This window comes from Mya arenaria, chromosome 16 (genome assembly GCF_026914265.1).
Source record: "Mya arenaria isolate MELC-2E11 chromosome 16, ASM2691426v1".
Classification (NCBI taxonomy): Eukaryota; Metazoa; Mollusca; class Bivalvia; order Myida; family Myidae; genus Mya; species Mya arenaria.
In genome coordinates, this window is record NC_069137.1 from 51,832,791 (window position 1) to 51,858,882 (window position 26,092).

At 32.6% G+C, this 26,092-nt stretch overlaps 1 protein-coding gene across 11 annotated transcripts in view; it reads right to left on the reverse strand.

Moving 5' to 3' along the window:
- Positions 1–26,092, reverse strand: part of LOC128222095 (myosin-11-like) — a 117,231-nt gene that overhangs the window by 58,852 nt on the left and 32,287 nt on the right. For 9 of the 11 annotated variants that reach the window (XM_052930938.1, XM_052930937.1, XM_052930935.1 and 6 more), the window contains 3 exons: positions 14,281–14,325; positions 11,038–11,220; positions 9,188–9,238 (listed from right to left, as the gene is read on the reverse strand). In XM_052930938.1, the coding sequence (XP_052786898.1) occupies positions 9,188–9,238; positions 11,038–11,220; positions 14,281–14,325 (279 nt within the window). The remainder of the gene's footprint in view (positions 1–9,187; positions 9,239–11,037; positions 11,221–14,280; positions 14,326–26,092) is intronic. The other 2 variants (XM_052930932.1, XM_052930936.1) reach the window with 2 other exon arrangements.

A 26,092-nucleotide genomic window follows, 5' to 3' on the forward strand; every position in this document is an offset into this window, starting at 1 on the left:
TACGGAAATAGCAGCCAGTCAACTAAATATCTAAACACAGGAATGGCAGTAAGTCAACTGAATTCCTTAAGGTACAGTTAAGGTGGCCAGTCAAACCAAAATTCTAGATCTGAGTCAACTGAATATATATCTATGTTTATATAAACATTAATTAATTAAGTATATTATTTCTATACACTCAGTTGAAAAAGACTAATGTTTTGTTGTGTTTAGGAAATAAAACATCTTACTTATACAGTGGAAACTCACTAAACCGGATCTCCACAAAACCGGAATCCTCGGGATAACGGACTTTTTTCAGAGTCCCGGTTTTCCCCTTTTATTTTCAATGTAAAAAAATCCCTACAAAACCGGAACCCCTGAATTCCGGATACCGGACAAAAAAATCGAGAAAATTTGTTAGTTGTCAACGTAATTTTACCTCACAAAACCGGACGTTTATTTGTTCAAACATGTCAAAATAATTTTGAGTATTAGGAATTCGCGATTCGCGTGTTACTTTGTTTTGACAGCCGGTGCGTCATTAAATATTACACCTGTGATGTTGTGATAACTCGATAATCGATAATGATGATTGCGCTGTGGACTGACTGTCGTGCGATAATCAAACTTGTGAAAAGAAAATTGATTGAAACATTAATTTGTTTGTTGCAGAAAATAAAGAAATAGAAACGGTTATTCAGTGATCATTTTGGAGGGTTGTTTTATCTAAAGACTTCTATAATTGAATCAAATTAGAGCGGTGCGTTAATTAAACTATCAAACATACTAAACAAGCATTAAATTATGCGAGTTGTTTTATTTCAAGACTTGGAAAAAAGATGATTATAAAAACGCAAAAATGTTTAATTATGCTTATCACTTTTGCAAGTGCTTTAATCATGTCTCAACCTCCGTCTAAACAACAAAAGCCTTTAAAGGTTAACTCAGTTAATGTTTTGAGTAAACTTTCTCCGTACATCAAATCCTCACTAAACCGGAATCCTCACTAAACCGGAAATTTTGCCCAGTCCGGACCTTGTCCGGTTTAGTGAGTTTCCACTGTATAACTCTAATACACAAAAAAAATATGCAAGAATTACATGGAACAAATAAAATGCTTTCAGTGAAATCTCTAAAATGTTAACTTACTTTCTCTGTATCTGTATTTTTTTCTTTACCGGTATTTTTATACCATGTTGGCTGATAAGCCGGGGGGTCAATATTTGGCCCTAGCTGAGTCCGTCCTTCAATTTCTTGAGGGATAAGGGCTACTATCACTGGGTTGCGAAGATATTCTATTTTTAGCTTCCGATCTGTCCATTTCGGAGGAACAGCAACAATTTGCTCCAGTTTTGACATTTTGAAACCATTGAGCTCATATTTCAAGATACAGAAGATATTTAAGGTACAGGGGAGGGAAAAAAACACTTTATATTCATACAGCTGTTACTTTTAACACCCTCTTTTGGTAAACATTGAAAGTAAATGAATTTTACCACAAAAAATCACAATACAGGGGAGGGAATCACACCACCTAATGTTTATACAGCTGTTACATTTGACAGTATATTTTGTTTTACATTAATAGCAATATTTGAACTAAAAAGTATCTGGAAAAAAATCACAATACAGGGGAGGGAATCACACTAGCTTACAGTCATACATTTTACAGCTCTTACTTTCAATACCCTCTTTTGTTGGTTTGCATTGACTGCAAAGGAATGGGATTCCACCATATCATGCACCGTCCTGTTTCTATCATTCAATTTCAACACAGCAGCTATAATCACTGGATTTTTCACCCATTCAAGTCGTGGTCGTTTGACCTTGACCTCTTTGGCTTCTTCCTCAAGGTCACTGTTGCTATTGGTTACATGTCTATTCCTAGAAGCCTTGATGGTTGCCATGGTGACATGATGCACATTTTATCCTTTTTTTAATGTTAAACTTTGAAAGGTTCAAGTCTTTCAAACTTAAAACTTTTAAATATTTGCTTTGTACAATTTTTCTCAAATGTTGCTATCACATACACACATCATGAAGGATCTGTTTTGCGGCTGAATCTTTTTTTTACTTATAAGTAAGTTGTTCTTTTATAAGTCAATGTAGATTGATTCTTCTGTAGCATTTACTCAATAAAACTAGTAGAATTCTCCATATATAACGATAGATAATCTTCCAAGAATACGTTTAAAATTATTACCTGCGTACCATAGAACATGGTTTTGGAATTGGAATCAATAATTTAAGTTTTGTTTAGTTACAAACTCAGGGAATGAACAAGACTGAAACAATTCATTAACACAGAGTATTAAGTGTTTTTATCCATTATTTCACACTATTACCTCCCTTTCGTATTATCTATCCCAGCGTTTGATCCACAGTTAATTTCATTGTTCTAAACTTGAATGTTTTGCAAATAAAATCGTTATACCAAATTGCCTGAATCTGTTCAACTCCAATGCATGAACAAATCCTTAAAATTGGTTTGTAGTAGCTTAATTAAATACTGCTTTTATCTAAAGATTTTTTTTTACATTATTTTACAGAAATAATTGCAAAAACATAACAGTCATTTTGTTTTTTTCACAGCATATTTTTAAAATAATTTGATCTTTTTCCTTTCGTATAAGAGCATTATTTGAGAATGCTGAAAGCATTGAGTTGCCTTCCTGTCACTACTTCTACATATTTTCTGTTCAAAATAATCCACCACAGACATATGAAGCTAATGAAGAATGGAAAATCCAGGGTATTTAAAATGAAAGTACACTTTTAACTATCTTTCCAGTTCAGTGAGTTAATTGAGAATGATTGAAAACAACTGCTTTTTTAAAGGGACCCAGCCACATATCTTATATATCAGCATTTTTTGTTGTTGTTGAAATTGAGTTTTTTTACTTAACTTTATGAACAAACAACAAAAAGTAATTGGCATAATTCATACTCATTTTAACAGAATCTTCAAAACAATTTGAAACTAAAATAATAATATTTTCAAAAGCGTTACTTAAACACTTTTTGGCAAAATAGACCACATACTTTCACATGTCTAAATATTTATTAACAATATAACGCTTATTTGAGCGTTTAATAACGTATTTTTAATTGTAACAAGCATTTTGTTTAAAGTAAAGAATCACACAAAATTACTTTGTTCACATTGTCTGGTCCTATGAAGCATGAATGTGTCCCTTTAAAATTGATTGCTATCCATATATACGTCCTTTCAAACATTGATGTAATGCTGTATTTTTCATGTCATAATCTGAATCTGGCGTAAATAATTGTATCCGTTTCAAAAGATATATTAATTAAAGACCAAGGTAAATGCATAAGGCTTTCATCTATGAAAATGCCCCAGATGAATAGAAAATTCACCAAAATCAATGGATTTACCAGAAAGCCTAGAAAATGATTCCAAATCAATCATTGTAAAAAGAGACTAAAACAGAAAAATCAATCAGTTGTAATTAAGAAAATAATTCATTATGGTGCAGAAATGATTTTTATCTATGATTTAATTGTACATTAGGCCTAAAAAGTTGTTACATTTCTTGTTTCCAAGATACGGGACATTCTTACCAACGAGCGTACAAAAGCAAAACATCCTTAGATCACAAATTTTAGTTAAATAATGCTACAAGTTCACTTATTGAATAAACAGAGGAGAAATGTTGTTTTTTCCAGTGTAAGATCATAATATATTTCACTGAGTTCAAGCACTAAAAGCTGTATACAATCGAGAGTTTGCAGGCAATAATTTGAATTGAGTGAAGAATAACCACGTTCCATCTGCAGTAAAATTTGGTAAATACTAAAATATCCATACCTTTCATTACAATCTATAATAAACAGGCAATAATTGTAAACATATACAGTGGAGGATAACCAAGTTCCAGTAAAAATAGGTAACTACTCAAATAATGGTCACTTCTACTCTATATGACAATATTATGCTTTACAAACATGTGTCCCTTCTTTGTGTATATTATAAAAGTCAATTGGTTCCTATTTCACTGTATTTTAACGAAAATCCAGTTGTATGATGTCAGCAGTCTATATCATACCTTTGGCTGGTCCAGACCGCTTAGACGTCATACAACTATAAGTGGGGTTGCTATTTTCACAACAGCGAAAATATGTCGCAGGTAAACATTTTATTTGCTTTTTTCTATATAACACATCTTCAGCGCTTAAAACATATTGGTAATATAAAATGTTCGGTATAATACAAAAAATATTTACACACCACTTCGAGCCATATGGAATTTTAAGGACCGGCCAGACAGCGCCCGAAGGTGAATGGACCTCGGCTAACGCCTCGGTCATAAACACTTTCAGTGGCTGACTGGCCGGTCCTTATATGTTATATGACCCTCAGTGGTGTGTTATATTTCTTAATTAAATCATTATCAGCTTAAATTTATAACAAGAGTGCCACAGAGCGAACACCAATGGTTGCCTGTTGTGTTTTCATCCAGTCAAGGGGCATTATAATTATTCTAAAATTATTAAAGCAAGAGTAATGCACCTTGCTTTGTGTGTATTGTTTTTGGAAACATTAGTAGCAAGTTTCATTGAAATATCATCAATAGTTTTTGAGTTATAACGGCTAAAGTCAAAGATTTTGTATAAATGATGCCAAAGATGAAATGACAACAAGGCTATGATGATACATCAAATGTTTTTCTTTGCAAGAGATGAGCTTAAAATTCCACCAGTAAACCATACTTATTCACATTCACAGACTATCCAAAACTTCAACCAAAAATTTCAGGACATTCTCCATAAATATGCATGACCGACTCATTCTCCATCATATTCATATCAAATTCCTACATTTCCATATTTCCAAGTTGTTTTTTCCTAACTTCAACACTACCTTCAAACTCACAACATATTCGTGTTGCTAAGCAGGGAAAAAACTCAACAACAATACTTTACGGTATATCAAATTTGTGTTTCTGAAATTCCAGCAAATTTGTATTTCCAAGACTTTTGAAATAAGCACTTCATTCAAAATCACAATTATTGTTGTCAAGCAAGAAACCATTTACTCCTCAACAAAAAACAAACCTAAAACTCCCTCTACCATCTTCCAAGATAATTCATCTTCAAAACATCCAATTGAAATACTACAAGATACAGTTCTCATTAAATATTCATGGCAGTTTAACTAATTAAGGCTTGAGCAATTAAAGCAAATGGCTATAGAATAATGCAGGACTCATTTCACATGAAAACCTTCCAGACAGACAAATAAGGCCAAAGTATTTTTTTCACTGCTTGAAAATTTTGAAATTCTATTTTTATCTTAAATACAGTTTAAAGGGACCAGACACCAGATGGTTTTAAAATCAGTATTTCCTCAAAACAAGCCAAGAGCTTGTGTAAGTTGAGTCATCCATTTAAAAATAGCGCATACTATGGTTTCCTTAGTTAATAGTGAGTATATTTAGCATGTGAAAGCCACATGATTAGTACTGATAAATAAACAGACGCTTTTTTAAAATATACTGGAATTAATGATAGACCTAGTAAATTTCAAAATTGAAAAATACGCAAAAAACTGCAAAAGATACATGTGATGTATAAGAGATGTGATACATCAGTAAGTATAGTTTCAATGCCTTGTATGCAATGATGTCGATTTTATGTAAGTTTTTGTCTTTTTTTCTGTTTTTCTCGCAATGGTATCATCTGGCGTTTAGTCCCTATAATACTGACAATGAAAACCAGGGTAGATATTTGTCCTCCAATGAAAATCCGAGTAAAGACTTGTCCTCCAATGAAAATCCGAGTAAAGATTTGTCATCCAATGAAATTCAGAGTAAAGACTTGTCCTCCAATGAAAATCAGAGTAGAGATTTGTCCTCCAATGAAAATCAGAGTCAAGACTTGTCCTCCAATGAAAATCGGAGTAGAATTGTTGTTCTCCAATGAAGATTAGAGTGGAGATTTGTCATCCAATGAAAATCAGAGTGAGATTTGTCCTCAAATGAAACTCAAAGTTGAGATTTGACCTAGTATAATGAGACTAGAGTTTAGTGTTTTTGTCCAACAACAAACCTTAGAGGAAAGAGTTTAAGTATTCTGATGAAATTAAGAACTGAGTTTTCTCCAAAAATGGAAATTAGAGCAAAGAGGTAAAGAGTAAATATCTTTTGTACTAAAATATATACTTGAGTTAGGAATTTTTACTTCCATTAAGAGCAAAGAGTTTTGTTTAACAATAAGATTAGTACAAAGAGATATTGTCTTTAAAACAAACTAGAGCAAAGATCTTTTTTATCCATCAGTGTAAATGAGGGCATAAATAGTTTTGTCAAGCTATGCTAATTATAAAGCCAAATGGTCCAACACTGCAATTTAGAGCACAGAGTGCTTGTCCTTTGCACAATGTAAAAACACCTCAAAGCAACATATGTTTGCCTGTCCTTATTTAGCAAAAAAAAATGTTTAAAACTGGATAGCTTTCTATCAGTGTTTATTTACAAAAACGTGTAAGATTAACTAGGAAGTTCAGTAAATAAATAGGAATTACACGTCACCCGAGCTAAAACCTAACGACCAAGAACAGAAAAATTGACACCCAATTGCACAGAAAATGGAGATTTCATGTTCCGTAAAAGGTATAGCATCCTCTTATCTGAATTTGATTAATTAATCAACAGAAGATGGACCTTCGTCATGGCTTAATCAATATAAAGTGACATCAGGTGACAAACATCTGCATTGTTGGTAAAACAAATAAACTTGGGTTTCACTGTGTCAATGATAACCTTTTTGGTTTTTCTAAATGATATTTGTTATATTTTTGCAAGGCTTGTGCAGAAATTTATATCAACTGATACTCATGCACCAGTCAATTGTAGCCTGGCACCCCTCCCCCTCAGGTCAGGAGACAAGCGGGGACTTTGACTTTTTGCCACCTGGAAGGTAAATTCACAGCCCATTTCCCATTTCTGTTGTACCCAGGACCTTGGGGGGGGGGGGGGGCTGTGGTTACAATTGACTGGTGCATAAGTCACTCTCGTTGGCTTGATGTCGCTTGAGAGTGTGGTCTTGCATTGGTCTTGCACTTGGGGGGGGGGGGGGGGGGGACTGGAGAAAACCCACTTGTCCTTTCAAAAGAAACATGTTTACAAACTAAATTTAGGTGACTTGACTCCAGGTTATATAGTTTTGGAGGTTTGAATGAGTCAAGTTCCACAATGCTTAGTTTTGGTAATTGAAGGGCAATAACTCTCCCCTTACTAGATGTGAAGCTGCAATGAAAAACCCAGGAGCAAAACTTTATCTAATCTTCACAACATTCCCCTAAGGTTCGGGTCAAATAGCTTTGATGTTATGTCTGACACATTTTCGCATGATACTTATGGATGGAATCACAAACGCACACAGGCACAGACAAGGATAAATCTAAATGCCACCCCCCATTAAGTGGGGGCATAAAAACACACTAGAAACTCAATCAATGGGCAAATAATGACGAATCATAGTAAAACAAGAACAAACAAGCAAATTTGTTGAATTGATATCCCTACCTGATTATAGGCAAAGCAGGTGGAAGGGAAATCAAGTGCAGGTGAAATATTCCAACCAAAACATGCAGTATGGCTGCAGAGTGATGAGCTCTTTTAAACGTTGGATATGAGATATGTGTTTGTTTGAAATTGTTTGAAATAAAAAAAATATATTTTATATATTGTAGCAACTAATAAATATTTTTATCAAGGCAAACATTCTAGTAAAGTTTCATGAATATTGGACCAGAAATATTGCAAATATATACCTTCAACAGTTTTTTTTTAAATTTGACCTATAGTGACCTTGATTTTGACCCATGTGACTTAGATTCAAACTAATTCAAGATTTGGTGCAGCAAATATTCTGATTAAGTTTCATAAGACTGGAACAGTTATAAAGGGTCTGTTTGTTCCCAAGATTTCCCTTAGATATGACCTAGTTTTTGACTCCATGTGACCTGCTTTTTAAAGTCTACCAAGATTCATCACGGGGAGCACTTGAACAAAGACTGACCAATCAATACCAATATTTGGTTCCATACATGATTTTTCAAAGATTTGACCGTAACTGACCTAGTTTCTGACCTGAAGTGGTCCAGTTTCAAACTAGTCAATGATTTTATCAAGGAAAACATTCTAATTCAGTTTCATAAATATTGGACAAGATATATTGCCTTTCATATGTTTATACCTTACGCAATACTTTTTCTAAGATTTGACCTTGTGACCTAGTTTTTGACCGTATATAGTCCACTTATAAAATGAAGTGAGATTTCATTTAGGCTGACATTCAGGCTTAACCAATCTTTACCATGATAGGGTTCCAGACAAATACAATCTAAGATTTGATCTAGTTTATCACATGTGACCAAGTTTTCAATTTGTCTAGAAATTTAGCATGGTAAAACATTTTGATTAAGTTTCATGAATATTGGACTAAATACAATTTTTTCTAGCGAGTTCCAAAGATTATTCTAAGATTTGACTTAGTGAACTACATGTAGTTATTGACCCAATGTGACCAACTTTAACAAGCAGTCTGGATTTCACGTTGGAACATCCTGACCAAGTTTGAACATAATCTGATCAATTCATATTAAGATATGGTAAAAAATATGTGACGGATGGAAGGACAGACGGAAAGACAATGCCAAAACAATATCCCCCTCCCAAAACCTTTGGTTTGGCGGGGGAAAATAAGACTATGACTCTTACCCTTTGAACAATTGTAACTATCCTTTTTCCTTTCTGAATGAGCGTTTGCAACAGGGAGTAAAAATATGAATTTATAGACCTCAATATACAAATTCAGCATATATTTTAAAGGCCAGAATTAAATCACCAAAAGTTAAAATAAATAAATAAAAAATATATCAAACTATGGCATTTCTTAATCAAATTATTCTGAAATAAAAAAACAACAACAACAATACCAAAACACAAAGGACTTAAAGACTCATTGTTTTACTTATGCTACTTTTTTGCCAAAGATGGGAACAGCTTAGTGTTTTACTTATGCTCTTTAAATGGCTTATAGGCCTTGATATTTTACTTCCATGTATGGTCTTAAAATTAAAGGTCTAAAGGCCTCATGTTTTACTAATGCTCTTAACCAAAGGCCTAAGAGGGATTCATGTTAATCTTGTACCCAAATATTTTACATATGCTTGTACCTGTCTAACTTGTTCCTCTTCCTGATTGGACAGTTCACCAATGGACTTTCCCTGAAATGGATAAGTAAAATATTTAAATTTCTTTTCATTTTTTATTCTCTAAAATATACATCAATTGCCATGCAATTTAATGGCAGACTCCATTCCAAGTCAAATTCTGTAAATGTTATTTAAGTATGGCTATCAGTTTACTAGAAATTCTAGTATGTAATCAAATTTATTTTTTAATTACTGTATAATTTCCATTTTTCTTTATGGATAAGGTAACACTATTTACATGTACATTAATTTCATCCAAATTTATTTTTCTACAATATTGAGTTAAGAACTGAGACAGAAAGTTAGAACTGTTAAGTTCTATTTTAAGTTATTCCAGTTAGAAGTTTAAGTGCTGTGAATGTTCTTTAAATGTGCTCAGATTAGTTTTGCTATTTCTGTATGTTCTAAACATCAACATTAATTACTAAAATCTTCATTGAATTGTATGTTCATTTATTAATAATTACTTAAATGCCATTTCTAACCAACATTTTTTCAACCAATCAGAAATATTTGTACAACACCAGCACCATGTTTTGATTGGGTGATGGCAAACATGCAAGGACCAATAACAGTGTGGATAAAAATAACCAACCAATCATGTGCTCTGTTACGGCAAACAATTTCAGCCAATCCATTTGTGGCTAAAAATAACACACCAATCAAGTGCTCTCTATTTTTGTTGAAATGATCAAAATGCAGATACATCATTTAAGTATTTTAAATCAGTTCAACATGTTGCTAACATTGTTGTAATTCTTATTTTATTACTTCTACTTTGTACTGAAAAAGGTGATCATGACTTTAAGTTGTACTCTCATGGATTGACAGGTTGTTTTTTTTTATTTAAAAAAAAATGTCTCAGAATTAGCTGATTTTGGCATCAAGTGCCTTCTATTCAGTCATGTAAGAAAACTCCCAATAGAAAATATCTCAATTGTGTGGAAAACTGCTGAAAATTTTAATTTTCTTAAAGCGTTAGTTACGCTTTTAGCCATTAAACAGCAATTTTTGTATGTAAATATGAAAAACTGCAATCTGATATCAGTTTTATATCACTGGTTTTTAAACCTTTATGTAAAATTTGGAATATTCCGAGACAAAAAAAAAAAGTTGTTAAAATGGTCAATCTGTGAGAGTGCAGCTGTAAGGTACATCCTATGCATAATTAAGGTTATCTTATGTTATTTTGGCATCATTTGAAAGTGTAGAGGAGTAATACCCTTAATTTAAACTCTTTCTCTGAAAGCTGAAGACTGTGTTAGATGCATCAAATGTTATTATTGTTTGTCATTTAAAGCCTCAAGCTGTCCAGGGTAGTAGAATGTCAAGTTTGAAACCTTGTCAACCGATTTCCAACATTACTGAATGTCTTCTTTCTAAGACTATTCTCAAATCCCAATCCCCTTTTTTGCCCATTTCATCTGACTTGGTCAATTCTTTTTCCAAAGTTACTATGACAATGAATCAACACTTGACAATGTATCAAAACCTGACATTATGCAAAACTGGGAAGTGTCTTAAGCCGGTATCCATAAAACATCCTTTTTATCTTACTCCTTTTCTTAAATTAAATTTCTCACTAATACTGTGTGATATAATATCACAATAATATATTTAATACTTTAAATCCAATGATTTGATTGCAGATAGTACATACTTTACTATTAAAAATACTCATAATTATTTTTTTAAATCTGACAATGAAAATTCTATGGAAATTGATTCAAGTTAAGAAATGACTTAAGATGTTTTATGAATTCCGGCCCTGGATGCTGTGTGTGTTATCAGGTCAATGCTATTGCACATACAGCTGATGACAGCCTCTCAGTGATATCATCAGAGATACGTGTGATCTCATCAAAGTTTTCCTTGGTCGGTTCTCTAAGCTGTAGCTCTATAACCTGAGCCTTAAGTTTATAAGATTCATCTTGAAACTCGGCAGCAAAGGTCTCGGCTTTTTCAAGGCTTTCTTTCAGTTGTGCTAGTTCTTCCTGTTGGTTGGATATTTAATGATATATATTAACAAATTATTCAGTTGTAATATTAACTATTTTAAGAATACTTCTGGTAAACAATTTTTCAACTCGTCCTAGTAACTTCATATTTTTCCAATTGTTATATATCAGCATGTTAAAAACAAAACATCATACAAAAGTTATAATAAATAGCAGCAGACAAAAACAAACTTTTAAAGCTGCACTCTCACAGATATACCGTTTTTACAACTCTTTTATTTTTTGTCTTGGAAAGAGCAAATTTTTGCATAAATATCTGCAAACCAATGATACAAGATTGCTGACAAGAGTACAGATCGCAGATTTTCATATTTCCGTTCAAAAATTAATGTTTTATGGCTTAAACCATTACTAACGGTTTAAGAAAAATGCATAAAACATCAATTTTTTAACTTAAGTATAATAATCTGTGATCTAATTTTTTGTTAGCAGTCTTATATAACTAGTGTCCATGCATTTTCACAAAAATTGGCTTGTTCCAAGACAAAAAATAAAAAAAGTTGTCAAAACATTCAATCTATGAGAGTGCAGCTTTAAGCATCAAAACTGTTAAAGCATCTGCAGAAATGCCTGTGGAAAGAAAGGATAAACATTAAATACCAAGAAAATCATTGAAATGTTCAATGACATTCTAGATATTGTTAATGCTAAATGATAAATGATCAAATGGTCTAAGATTATAGGGTCAAATATTAGGTTTCAAGGTTTAGTAAAACTCATGTAATGTTAATTAGCCATAAACATGCAAAATTGTTAACCAATCACCAATAAATGATTAATTATCTGGATAACTTTGAAAAACATCGTATCATAGCATTGACTAAAAATGGCAGGGTAAGAATTCAAATTAACGTTAACAAATGAAATCCTGAAAATAGTTACATAAATGTCAAAATAGCAATTATCTGATGTTTACAAACTTTTCTGAACAATTTTTAGTTACAGGTTGTATAAAAATCTTTTATATTAAATCACGACCGCACCCCAACATGTCAATAATTTTCCTATTTCTTCCCTATTTCTCTTACCTTATAAGTAACATAATGATAAGTGGGTGCGTTCACATCAATTGTGTTTCTGAGGTCTATGTATTGGACAATCTGGACAGCCATTATAATCAGTACACTTTCTTATCACCCTTCCTTTGTTATTTTTATAGTTCACTTCTTAAACACCCCTCTTTCTTCTTCAGTGCACTTTTGAAACGTTCCTCTTTTTCATTCAGTGCACTTTTGAAATGACCCTCTTTTTCATTCAACGCACTTTTGAAACGACCCTCTTTCATTAAGTGCACTTTTGAAACGACCCTCTTTTTCATTCAGTGCACTTTTGAAATGACCCTTTTTTTCATTCAGTGCACTTTAAAAAGCCCCGCTTTTTATTTCATTATTAAGCACTTTTGAAAAGCCTCTCTTTCTCATTCAGTCCACTATTGTAATTCCTCCCTCTCTCTCTCTTTCTCTGATATATTGAATAATCAATATCAAAGATATGTGTATGAAAATTTGAGATTCATAACTTTAATCCTACTTTTCCATTGGTTGGTTCATGATGCTTAAGAATAGTCTAAATATAGTCACCAATCAGAACTCTTTATACAGCCAGTAGGTGTCTTTGAGTTAAAGAATTTCATCGGTTTTAAACTATATATTTAATTAGTCTTATACGTTCTATATTACATAATCTCCAAACCGCTTAACAGAACTGTATTAATTTCTTGGTCCGTTCAGCATAACAATACTAAGCAACCAATAGAATCACACAATATTCCAACAAATCACTTTCACTTAGTTTTCTATTTATATCCACCAATGGGATCATTCATTTAAGATATCCACCAATGAAACAGTTAATTCCCTTCTGACATATTTACAGTTCAATTATGACCACTGAAATGATTTAATGGCATAAAGAACAAATAGACGCAAGCAGGTTTTCAAGCTTTTCATCTTAAAATGTCACTTATTATTTTAAATCTGAAAAAATCCTCTATTGTTGGTGGAATAAACCTATAATCTTCTCTGAGATAACCTGAATATTTGGTTACTGGAGTTTAACACATCCTTCTAATATCAATGTTATTTTAACTAAATCAATATTCAATATCATATATTATTTTCTCACATGAAATTTATTTCTGCACTTAAAAATCTCTAGTTGTAACGTTTAATCAGGTGTTTTGCCATAAAAGATGCCGTCAAATCAATGTAAAATCAGGTGTTTATTCACAAAAGACGTCGTCAAATCAGTGCAAAATCTCATCAACTTTACATCTCTCTGAAAATTCCAAAGCTGAATACAAATTGTTCCAATATCTATACACCGTAAATCATTAAACTAATACTTATATAGCAATTCATTATCAAAAATTTTGTATGATACTCCATACTCATTCATTATCTAAGTTTTTGCATGCCGACTTAAATCAATCATTTAACTCTACCCCACTACTCTACAAATTGAACATGTTTATTTACTGTTTGAATAAATTGTAATAAAAGGGTTCTTAAAAACTCAATAGGCATTGAGCAGCTATTTGAGCTTGAAGTTTAAAGACATTAATAATAAGCATGCAGTTTTCTTGTCTGTCTGTGTTTAAAGGCCCATAAGCTGGGCCCCCTTCCCCCCAGCTTATGGGGGGGGGGGGGTATGTATTTAATGAAAACCTTTTTTCCTTTTCCATAGTGGATTTTTTTATATTCTGGCAGCAGGATTCAAACCCTGGTTCGTCAGTGGTCTGCTGTCAATGAGTCAGGGAACATTTCCATTATACCAATGTTTTAAACATTGCAATTTCATTGGCTGTAAATCTAGGTTTTATCTAATAGCAGGTAGTAGAGTTATGAAAAACTTTCAGGTTGACTTACTCCACCTGATAATAATTCTTGTATTCCTAAATATAAACAAATGTACTCAGAAAAGCCAGGAATGCCCCTTTAAATAACTTGTTTTGAATAATTTCTGAGAGATTGTTTGAAAAGAACATATCTGGTGGAATAATTCTTTGTTTGTTTCCTGTATTAAGTGTTTAAATACCTTTTGTGCCATTCTTTGAAGGACTGGCTCCATTTTCACAGTTTCCTGGTTTATAATCAATCAACAATCTAACTACTGCCACGACTTTTTATCTTAGCAAAATTGATATAAATTATTGGACATTCCTTTTATCAATTATTCATCATATTAATATCAATCTTTTCTAAATAAAGAGCGTTATGTTTTTTAGTACAATTGTACTTACAAAAACAAATGGTTTAATGTGACAGTCACATAACCATTTATTTTGTTTCAAGTACCTACTAACAACCTTTAACCATTTTAGTGGTCTACAAACTATTGTGTAAACTACCTACTAAGTATAAGCCAGCCACTGTTTAGAAAAACCAGTCAAGTAGATATAAACAGTGGTTCCGGCCCAGTTAGTGGGTAGTTTACAAAATATAACATAGACCACTAAAAATTTAAAGTGTTAGTATGTACTTCACACACAAAACAACTGGTGATGTGACTGCGTAAACTTTTTATTTTTGTAAATTTACACTGACAATATTTACCATTTCTTAGTGTGCATGTACCAAAAAAAATGGGCATGGTCTATGTGTCGAAATTTAGTGTTTCAGATTATATTTTGTCTCCGACCCAGTTTAAATCTATGGACCGCTTAGTCTGCTGTTTTAGTAAAATAAATGTATGACAAATTTGGAAAATAAAGCCATCCCATTTGACAAAATATAATTTCAAACACTAACTTTTATTTCTTAAATACTAAACTAAATAATTTTAATCAAAATATGTGATATTTAAATCCTTTAGCAGTTTTGTAAACATTTTTCTATTATTTTTTTGTAACATGCAGACAATTGATCACCATCTGGGTATTGATTATGTCTTTCAGTGATCAATCTTGGAGACATTTCACTGTCAATAAGGATAATAATCTTCACTAAGCTTTGCATTGGCAACATTATTCAGGTGACAGTACAAGATTGAATCATCACGACATCACAGCTCAATAGAGAGGGAAGATAATGCCTGCCATGTAATTTTAAAATAAAAATATGAAGATATTTTCAGTAAACTCCTCTTACGCTGTTGTTCCATAATGAGCGGCAACCCCAACTTTTATTAATGAAGATATTTTGGAGGTTGTCATGCTGTTTAGTGACGTTGTGTGTCTCGTTTATATTAAGCCTTAATGTTGCGTCCGTAAACATGATCTTGGTTTAATGTTTGACTACTGGGCTTGTCCATTATAATAGTTCCCATAATGTATTGATATAATCATGTTGACAGATTAATTCACTTTTTCAATCCTTTTTTATCATCACAATATTAAACAGGCTTGTGGAGTAATGCAACATTATAGAGGCTTGTTGAGTACTGCAACCTTATAGAGGCTTGTTGAGTACTGCAACCTTATAGAGGCTTGCGGAGTAATGCAACATTATAGAGGCTTGCTGAGTACTGCAACCTTATAGAGGTTTGCGGAGTAATGCAACGTTATAGAGGATTGTGGAGTACTGCAACCTTATAGAGGCTTGTGGAGTAATGGAACATTATAGAGGCTTGCTGAGTAATACAACATTATAAAGGCTTGATGAGTAATGCAACATCATAAAGGCTTACGGAGTAATGCAACATTTTTATATAAAAAGGCTTGCTGAGTAATGCAACATTATAAAGGCTTGCAGAGTAATGCAATATTATAAAGGCTTGCTGAGTAATGCAACATTATAAAGGCTTGCAGAGTAATGCAACATTATAATAAAGGCTTGCAGAGTAATGCAACATTACAAAGACTTGCTGAGTAATGCAACATTATAAAGACCTTCAGAGTAAAAAAAGGCTTGCGGAGTAATGCAACATTATAGAGATTTATGGAGCAATGCAACATTAAAAAAGGTTTGCTGAGTTATACAACATTATAAAGGCTTGCGGAGTAATGCAACATTATAAAGGCTTGCGGAGTAATGCAACATTATAGAGATTTATGGAGCAATGCAACATTAAAAAAGGTTTGCTGAGTTATGCAACATTATGATGGCTTGTGGAGTAATGCAACATTATGAATGCTTGCTGAGTAATGCAACATTATAAAGGCTTGTGGAGTAATGCAACATTATAAAGGCTTGCTGAGTAATGCAATATTATAAAGGCTTGCTGAGTAATGCAACATTATAAAGGCTTGCTGAGTAATGCAATATTATAAAGGCTTGCGGAGTAATGAAATATATTAAAGACTTGTGGAGTACTGCAACATTATAAAGGCTTGCAGAGTAATGCAACATTATAAAGGCTTGCTGAGTAATGCAACATTATAAAGGCTTGCGGAGTAATGCAACATTATAAAGGCTTGCGGAGTAATGCAACATTATAAAGGCTTGCAGAGTAATGCAACATTATAAAGGCTTGCGGAGTGATTAATGCAACATTATAGAGATTTGCGGAGTCACGCAATATTATAAAGACTTGTGGAGTAATGCAACATTATAAAGGCATGCTGAGTAATGCAATATTTTAAAGGCTTGTTGAGTAATGCAGCATTATAAAGGCTTGCTTTGTAATGCAATATCATAAAGGCATACAGAGTAATGCAACATTATAAAGGCTTGATGAGTAATGCAACATTATAGAGGCTTGATGAGTAATGCAACATTATAAAGGCTTGCTGAGTAATGCAACATTATAAAGGCTTGCTGAGTAATGCAACATTATAAAGGCTTGCTGAATAATGCAACATTATAAAGGCTTGCAGAGTATTGCAACATTATAGAGGCTTGCCGAGTAAGGCAATGCTCATATCTATCAAGGGGGATACGACTGAGTGTTATTTATTGACTCATGAGGTCCTGGGTTGGAGTCCCCACAGGGGAAGATTATCTCAGCCTTTAAACTTGACACCAGGTATATGATTCCTACCCAGGGAAATGACTTGAGTGTGATACATATCAGCTTGATTCCAAATCCAGCTGTCATCACTATCAAGCATAAATAAATTAGTATAACGTAACCTGTTTCTAACATGCTTGTTTGTCATTGTAGGGGATTGTAAACAAATCATTAAACTGATTAAATTCTTTGTGAGTTGTATACTGCTTAGATATTTGATCTTATCATCCGCATATTTTGATGATTTTTTTACAATAAACTCATCATTTTTACAAAAGAGATCCTAAAATATTAGAACATTGCGAGGGAGTTTTAAACAGCGAAATTTAATGATGAAGGAGATAGAACCTTATTGTTTTTACTGGTAATTTATCTATAGGGCTCATTTAAAAAATAAAAAATGAAGGGAACATGAATACAAATGCCCCCCTGAAAACGTGTGCTTAAACTAGAAAATCAACATCAAAGAATTTTTTTCATTCATTTTTCAAGGTGAATTTAACCATTTAAAGGATATGTCAATATGTTTGTTGCATTCACATACATTTATTTAACCCAAAGTACAAACAATGGAGACAGACAGATAAAAGGACAGATCTTGTTGTAAGATGAATTGATAATTAGTCTATAATTGATAATTAGTATTTAATTGATAATTTTCTTATGTCAAAATTAAAGTTTAAATTTCAGCAACAAATGTTTAACAGTATCTTAGCCCAAAACTACAGTAGCCTAGATGAATTGATTAAACTTTATTAATTGATAAATTTCTCATGTCAAAATTAAAGTTTAAATTTCAGCAACAAATGTTTCACAGTATCTTAGCTTAACGACAGTAGCCTATATTTCTTCTTTTAAATTCCTCTAATCAACCAACAATTTGTTCTAATGCCCTATACAAATGTCTGAGACATGGAAATAATAGCCTTTTTAGGAACAAATTAAAAAGGCCTTTAATTTATGGTTATTAAATAACAGTATACATAAAATTTGTTCTGTATTTATCAAAAGCCAGGGCATTAAATTACATTTAACCATTCTACTCATGGTCAAAATTAACTATTTTATCAGTTTAATTATTTAAAGAGCATATCATTACAGCTATGAATGTTTAAATATTCAAAAGATACATGATTTTGTATTTCAGCTAAATTACAAGATTTACATAGATTAATTTGAGGATGATGTAAAACATTCAATTTTATTAATCAGAATTCACTTAAGTAAGTGTATTCTTGAATATAACCCAAAAGACAGACACACTGAAAGACAAGCAGGCAGACTTTAGCACTCTGGCAGAGGACAGACCGACTGATGGCTGAAAGCACAGGCAGACAGTCAGACAGACGGACGGACGTACGGACGTCCGTCCGTCATTCCGCCCGGACGGACGGACGGTCAGACAGACAGATAGACGGACAGACAGACAATCAGACAGAGGGACAGACAGGTTCCTAGACAGGCAGACAGTCAAGCACTCAGGCAAAGGACAGACAGACACAAAGACAGACACACTCAGACATACACACACAGACACTCACAGACAGACATATCATCAGAAAGATAGATGGAAGGACATTATATTGACAAAGAACTGACACTAAAGAAATGATTACAGGTATTTGAATTAATCAATCAGCTGACCTCTATAAACAGACAGTAAAACATCTAGTATTTGTCTGTCAATACTTTAAATTAGACCAGAATTTCTTTAAGACACCTCAAGTTATTATTATTTCAACAACTAGCCAGCAATTAAGACGGTCTTAACACTTTGAAATGTTTGAATCTCTGTTGGAGTATCCTTAATAAATATTTATTTAATACTTTTACCCAGTTTACAGATACACAATGAATAAGAATTTTAAATGAAATACTATCATAAATATTTATATAAAATCAAAGTGGGTCTTTTTTTAAAAGGTTTGCATATCACTGCTCTACAATACTAGACAGCTTTTAAGGAAGCATTTTAAATAACTAAAAATGAGAAAATTGCATACAAAATGCAATACAACAAAATCTGAACTGTTTTAAGCTTCTTCTTTTTTAACCTACCTGGAATTATTAACAGCTATGCATTGTTTGTTTGTTTGTTTTTATTTAATTTATTTATTAATCTATTTAATTATTTATTCATTAACATTTATATTTATTTATTTATTTATTTATTTATTTATTTATTTATTTATTTATTTATTTATTTATTTATTTATTTATTTATTTAATTAATTAATTAATTAATTAATTAATTAATTATTTAATTATTTATTTATTTATTTATCTATTTATTTATTTATCTTTGTATTCCACAAAATATTATCCCCCCCAAAAAAATAATCGCTGAAAAAAAGAACAGTTATTTAGTTTACATGTATATATTTTTGATATTTTTTAAAAACTTAAATGTTTAATTGCTTTAAAAAAATCTGCAATACTTTCCTACACAATCATATTCTATCATAAATTCCACCAACAATAGCTGATTTTCTTTCCCTATATAACTGATACATTATTTGATAACATTATACAAACATTTCCATGAAAATAATCTATAATAATCCCACATTATCCGGTATCCAAGTCTCACATAACCATATATATAATTTTCACATTAAATTTCAAATTATTTCTCTTATTAGCAATGTAAACTTTATAAGGAGACCTTGCCATTCTGCAACTAACTTTTTTAAACACAGGGTGGGAACTCTGTCAAAATATAAAAGTGGTTCTTATATAGCAACTTGCTGATAAAATAATTATTTAATATTTGTACCATTTTCAGAAATGTTTTATTTGTTTTCGTCTAAGCATTAACTCCAATATCTGAACTGTGGCAAGTATGCAAGGACCCTGCAGTAACATAATGCAGATAAATAACACCAATATTCACTTATATGCATGCTATTTACTGAGTTTCTTCTTGACAACATGCTACAAAACTGTAACCTCATGCATAACCCTCATGATGGAAATTATACACTCAAAAAACTGAACACAAGTTGTCCTACATAGCCTTAAACAATATAGAAAGTATATAAATGGCATTTAAAGATTAAAAATAAATATGAACAAGAGGGCCATGATGGCCCTAAATCGCTCACCTGAGTAAAAGAGTTTAACCTTTGTAATCAATATAGCTTGATATTTGTTCTCAAAGAATATTGGCTGGTCACTTTTCATTAAGTTAAATGGATGTTGCACTAACTAGTACGCCATTCAATATCTCTGTACGGTTCCATCAATATGCAAATATGAAAATAAAAGAGACCAAACAAAATTATTTTAATACATTTGAGAGAAGTCTATGCAAGGGTGCTTCAGACCAAATTTGGTAAATATCCATCAAGAGGTTCACAAGAATAATCGTTTTTTACTCTATTTTTAGCTAAAAGGGGCCAAACAAAATTATGTGAACAAATTTAAGAGAGGTCCATGCAAGGACACTTCAAACCAAATTTGCTGAAGATCTATCAAGGGGTTCATGCGAAGAAAATGTTAAGTTATTTTTACTAATTTTAGCTCTGGTGGCCCTTAAAAGGGGCCAAACAAAATTATTTGAAAAGACCTGACAGAGGCCCATGCTAGGATGCTTCAGACTTGAAGATCCATCAAGCAGTTAATAAGATCAAGTTGTTTAAAGGTTTTTCTATTTTTTGCTCTGGTGACCCCTAAAAGGGGCCAAACAAAACCATTTGAACAAAGTTGAGAGAGGACCATGTAAGGATGCTACATATCAAGTATGGAGTCATTCTGATCTTTACTTTCAGAGGAAAAGATTTTTAAGGTGACAAGACAATGTAAAAACAAATGACCCCTGAGCAAGGCCAATTAGACACCGGGACAATAATTTGAATACCTTTGGTGTTAGTCCACTAGGTAACACTATATACCAAATATGAAAGCTCTAGGTCTTATATTTTGGAGAAAAGGATTTTTTAAGTTTTATTATATAAGACTATATAATAATATTGAAAACCTAAGCCTATGAACATGGGGCGTGGCCAATTTGACCCCAGGGCTAAAGTTTGAACAATCTTAATAGTGGTCCGATAAACAATGCTTCATACCAAATATCTAAGGCCTTCGCCTTTTGGTTTCGGAGAAGAAGATTTTATAAGTTTTCATCATATACATATGACCGCCCGGGTGGGGCCATTTTTTAACCCCAGGGCCAAAGATTGAACAATATTGGTACAAGTCAACTAGATGATATATCATGCCAAATATCTAAGCTCTTGTCACTACTTGATTTTACATGTGTATCTATATATGTATATTTTTGTTATTAATTGTTGTATGTGGCCCATATTGAAAATTGGTATGTGTACTAAATATGTTATCCAGTTTAAATTAAGACGTTACTTGTCTTTGTGAGTTCGGAGAAGATTTTTTAAGTTTTCACTATAACACATATAGAGAAAACCCATCAGCCCCGGGGTGTGGCCAATTTTGACCCCAGGGCCATAATTTGAACAAACTTTGTAGAGGTCCACTAGACAATGAATCATGCCAAATATCTAAGCTCTAAGCCACATAAGTTCAGAGGAGATGATTTTTAAATTTTCACTATACACATATAGAGAAAACCCATGACCCCCGAAGGGGGTGGGGCCAATTTTGACCCCAAGGCCATAATTTGATCAATCTTTGTAGAGGTCCACTAGACGATGAATCATGCCAAATATCTAAGCTCTAGTCCAAGTAAGTTCAGAGGAGAAGATTTTTGAAGTTTTAACTATAAACATATAGAGAATACCCTACCCCCCCCCCCCCTGGGCGGGGCCAATTTTGACCCCAAGGCCATAATTTGAACAATCTTTGTAGAGGTCCACTAGACGATGAATCAAGCCAAATATCTAAGCTCTAAGCAACGTACTTTCAGAGGAGATTTTTGATTTTTTTTAATATAAACATATAGAGAAAACCCATGACCATCCAGGGGCGGGGCCAATTTTGACCACATGGCCATAATTTGAACAATCTTTGTAGAGCTCCACTAGACGATGAATCATGCCAAATATCTAAGCTCTAGTCCAAGTAAGTTAAGAGGAGAAGATTTTTGAAGTTTTAACTATAAACATATCAAGTATACCCATGACCCCCCGGGGCGGGGCCAATTTTGACCCCAAGGCCATAATTTGAACAATCTTTGTAGAGGTCCACTTGACGATGAATCATGCCAAATATCTAAGCTCGAGTCCAAGTAAGTTCAAAGGAGAAGATTTTTGAAGTTTTCACTATAAACATATAGAGAATACCCTAACCCCCCGGGGCAGGGCCAATTTTGACCCCAAGGCCATAAGTTGAACAATCTTTGTAGAGGTCCAATAGACGATGAATCATGCCAAATATCTAAGCTCTAGTCCAAGTAAGTTAAGAGGAGAAGATTTTTGAAGTTTTAACTATAAACATATCAAGTATACCCATGACCCCCCGGGGCGGGGCCAATTTTGACCCCAAGGCCATAATTTGAACAATCTTTGTAGAGGTCCACTAGACGATGAATCATGCCAAATATCTAAGCTCTAGTCCAAGTAAGTTCAAAGGAGAAGATTTTTGAAGTTTTCACTACAAACATATAGAGAAAACCCATGACCCCCTGGGGCGGAGCCAATTTTGACCCTAAGGCCATAATTTGAACAATCTTTGTAAACGTCCACTAGACGATGAATCATGCCAAATATCTAAGCTCTAGTCCAAGTAAGTTCAGAGGAGAAGATTTTTGAAGTTTTAACTATAAACATATAGTGCATACCCACGATCCCCCGGGGCGGGGCCAATTTTGACCCCAGGGCCATAATTTGAACAAACTTTGTAGAGGTCCACTAGACGATGAATCATGACAAATATCTAAGCTCTAGGCCAAGTAAGTTCAGAGGAGAAGATTTTTTAAGTTTTCACTATAAACATACACCATGACCCTCCGGGGCGGGGCCAATTTTGACCAAAGGGCCATAATTTGAACAATCTTGGTAGAGGACCATTTGGGGATCCTACCTACCATATATCAACGGCCTAAGCCTTGTGGTTTGGGAGAAGAAGATTTTTAAAGTTTTTCCTTTCCATTGCCATGGCAACCAGAGTTCTGCATGGAATTCAATTCTTTGAACAATTTTCAAAGGGGACCACCCAAGGAACATTCCTGTGAAGTTTGGATGAAATTGGCTAAGCGGTTTATGAGGAGATGTCGTTTAAAGTAAAAGTTTACGGACGGACGCCGGACAAATTGTGATCACAAAAGCTCACCTTGTCACTATGTGACAGGTGAGCTAAAAATGCAAAATTGTAAAATATAAAACATAGCTGAATTTAGTGCTTCTTTAATTGTTTTAATGTTTTTTTTTGTGAGATGTCTGAGGCAGTTAAAAAAGAAAAAATATTAAATGAACTTAAAAAGTTCTTCGTGCACAAATGGAATGAAATTTTTAGACATTTTTACAGTCTGTGACAGTTTTAAAATGCCTGTAACATATTTAAAAAAATCCTGTTTGTTAAAATTGTGCATGAACTGTAAACAAAGAAATAGAGTCATCTTCAAATAACGCCTTCCTTGTCGAGTTATTCACATATTCATTTTGAAAGTTACAGAATATTTAACAAACCGATGTTTTGTTGCAGTATTCTTGCCCATAATTTCTTTGCGGATGTCAGTGAACATGTGATTTACTCTTTTTTGTTCATAGTTTTGGGAACAATATTTCATCCCAGTTGAGAGTACAGTCTTAACATTCATAGGAATAATTATATGAAACCTAACAGTATTAAACATATTCCCTACCCTGTGAATTTAGGAACTTCTTTTCATACCATGTTCTTTTATAGTATTAAAGCTAAACAGATACACAAATACAGCAGACAGACCCAGGCTAAGGCATTGAAAAATAAATTGACAATTTCTAAATTAGCAATTCATGATAGGGGTTTATTTAAACAAATTTGGGCTAGTATAATACATGCCGTATTTGGATACCTTTAAATATTACTTATCTTTGCTTATCGGTCTTGTGTGAATACTGTTAAGGCAATGCTCAATTGAATGCTTGGGTTTGTCATAGTAATGAGGATTTTATTGTGAGACTGGCTTACTGCAGATTAAGATTTAAAAGTATTCCTAAATGCCACTGAAATAACTTGATTAACATTAAAAACTACTCCTTACCACTAAAATAATGTGATTAACATTAAAATTTACTAATTACCACTGCAATAATGTGATTAAAATTATAATGTACTAATTACCACCGCAATAATGTGATTTACATTAAAATTTACTAATTACCACTGCAATAATGTGATTAACATTATAATGTACTACCATAGCGAAAAAGAAATCATGTTATATGATTAAACATGTTAAGATGTGTACAAACATGTTTTTTGCCTCATTGATCACGTTGGTCAATCATGTCTTATAAACATGTTTGACCATCAAACATGATTGTGGATGAAAATTACAATTTGTTCAATAAAACATCTGTATTTATTTCAACTAATATTATAATGTCTTTCAGGGAGAGGAAAAAATCATAAGGATTGTTTTTTTCTGCAAACAATCTTACAAAAAATCAACATATTCAATCATGAATAAACATGATAAATTTATAAAAAAAATAATCAAACAAATCTCTCTTTTTTCTTGTTACTTTCATCAAATAAGTTATTCTTTTGGATAAAAAAGTATCCATACATTTCAACTTTGTGTAAAAATAGCCTTAATCGCTTTAATAAGTACTGACACATTGACCCATTACTTAGAGAATAACATACATGATCAAACATGGCTGAACATGATAGATTCAAAGTCGATATTTTTTAACAAATAAGCATTTTTTAAATTACGTCTTACAACAGGATATTACTTTCTGTGAAAACATTGATAAAAAGAATAGTTTCAGTTGTTTTGTTTCCAATTTTTTTTATAGGAAAGCAAACATGTTTAAACATGACTGAATTTTGAATATAACAAATGTTTTAGACACCTCAGAGCATGATTCAGCATCTCCTGGGTTATTATCCTAGAATCCATCTGCTAGGCCATAAATGGAGGTTAAACATATCGTCCCCATTTCAACAATTTTACAGCATTAATGGAATACAAGATAGGCATTGATATAAAGCATCAAAGGGCACTGGGAAGAAGTACATGTTGCAAAATTAATTAAAATGGTAAATTAAGGTGGGATCTTAATGTCAGGAGCCGGGGATTATGTACCACAATATGAGGCATAACCTCTGTGAAATGATGTTCTTGTGTTTAATTACTGTTCAAGAACTATGCAAAACTGTACTAGAACAGTAACTGATCACTTTTAAGAACAGTTGTACTTGAACAGTTCAAGAACACTTTTTAAGAACAGTTCTTGAATTTTTAAAGACTATTGTTGTTCTAATACTGTTCTATATTAAAGTCTAGCACAATATAAGAACAGTTCATGAATAGTGTTTGCACTTAAAATGTTCTTGAACTGTTCATAAAGACAAGTTGGCACATTTAAAGAATAGTTTATGAACTTTTATGTTCTTAATATGTTCTTGAAATGTTCTTTTTAAACAATTTGGCACATCATAGGAACAGCTTATGAACATGGCAAGTTCTTAAAATGTTCTGCATATGTCTTTGAAAGGAAACTTGTCCAAAAACAAGTAGTTGCATCAGCAACAGGCAGGAAGTTGAGGTAGCTGTGGTTACAACTGGCTGGTGCATTTAGTGTAACACATTTGGCCCAGTTATAACCCAAAGATTATAAATAAAAAAATAACAAACGTAAAGAAAATTCCATATCAAAATAACATGAACATTAAAATTAAGTTTATTTGAATTAAAGCACCACATATATCATATGTATCATGTAAGGTGCCATGGATTGCTGGTCACATTGCCTGGATACAGTAATTTATATTTTTTATATAGTATTTTTTTAATAGATTTTTTATTTATTTTTTTGTCAAGATTTTG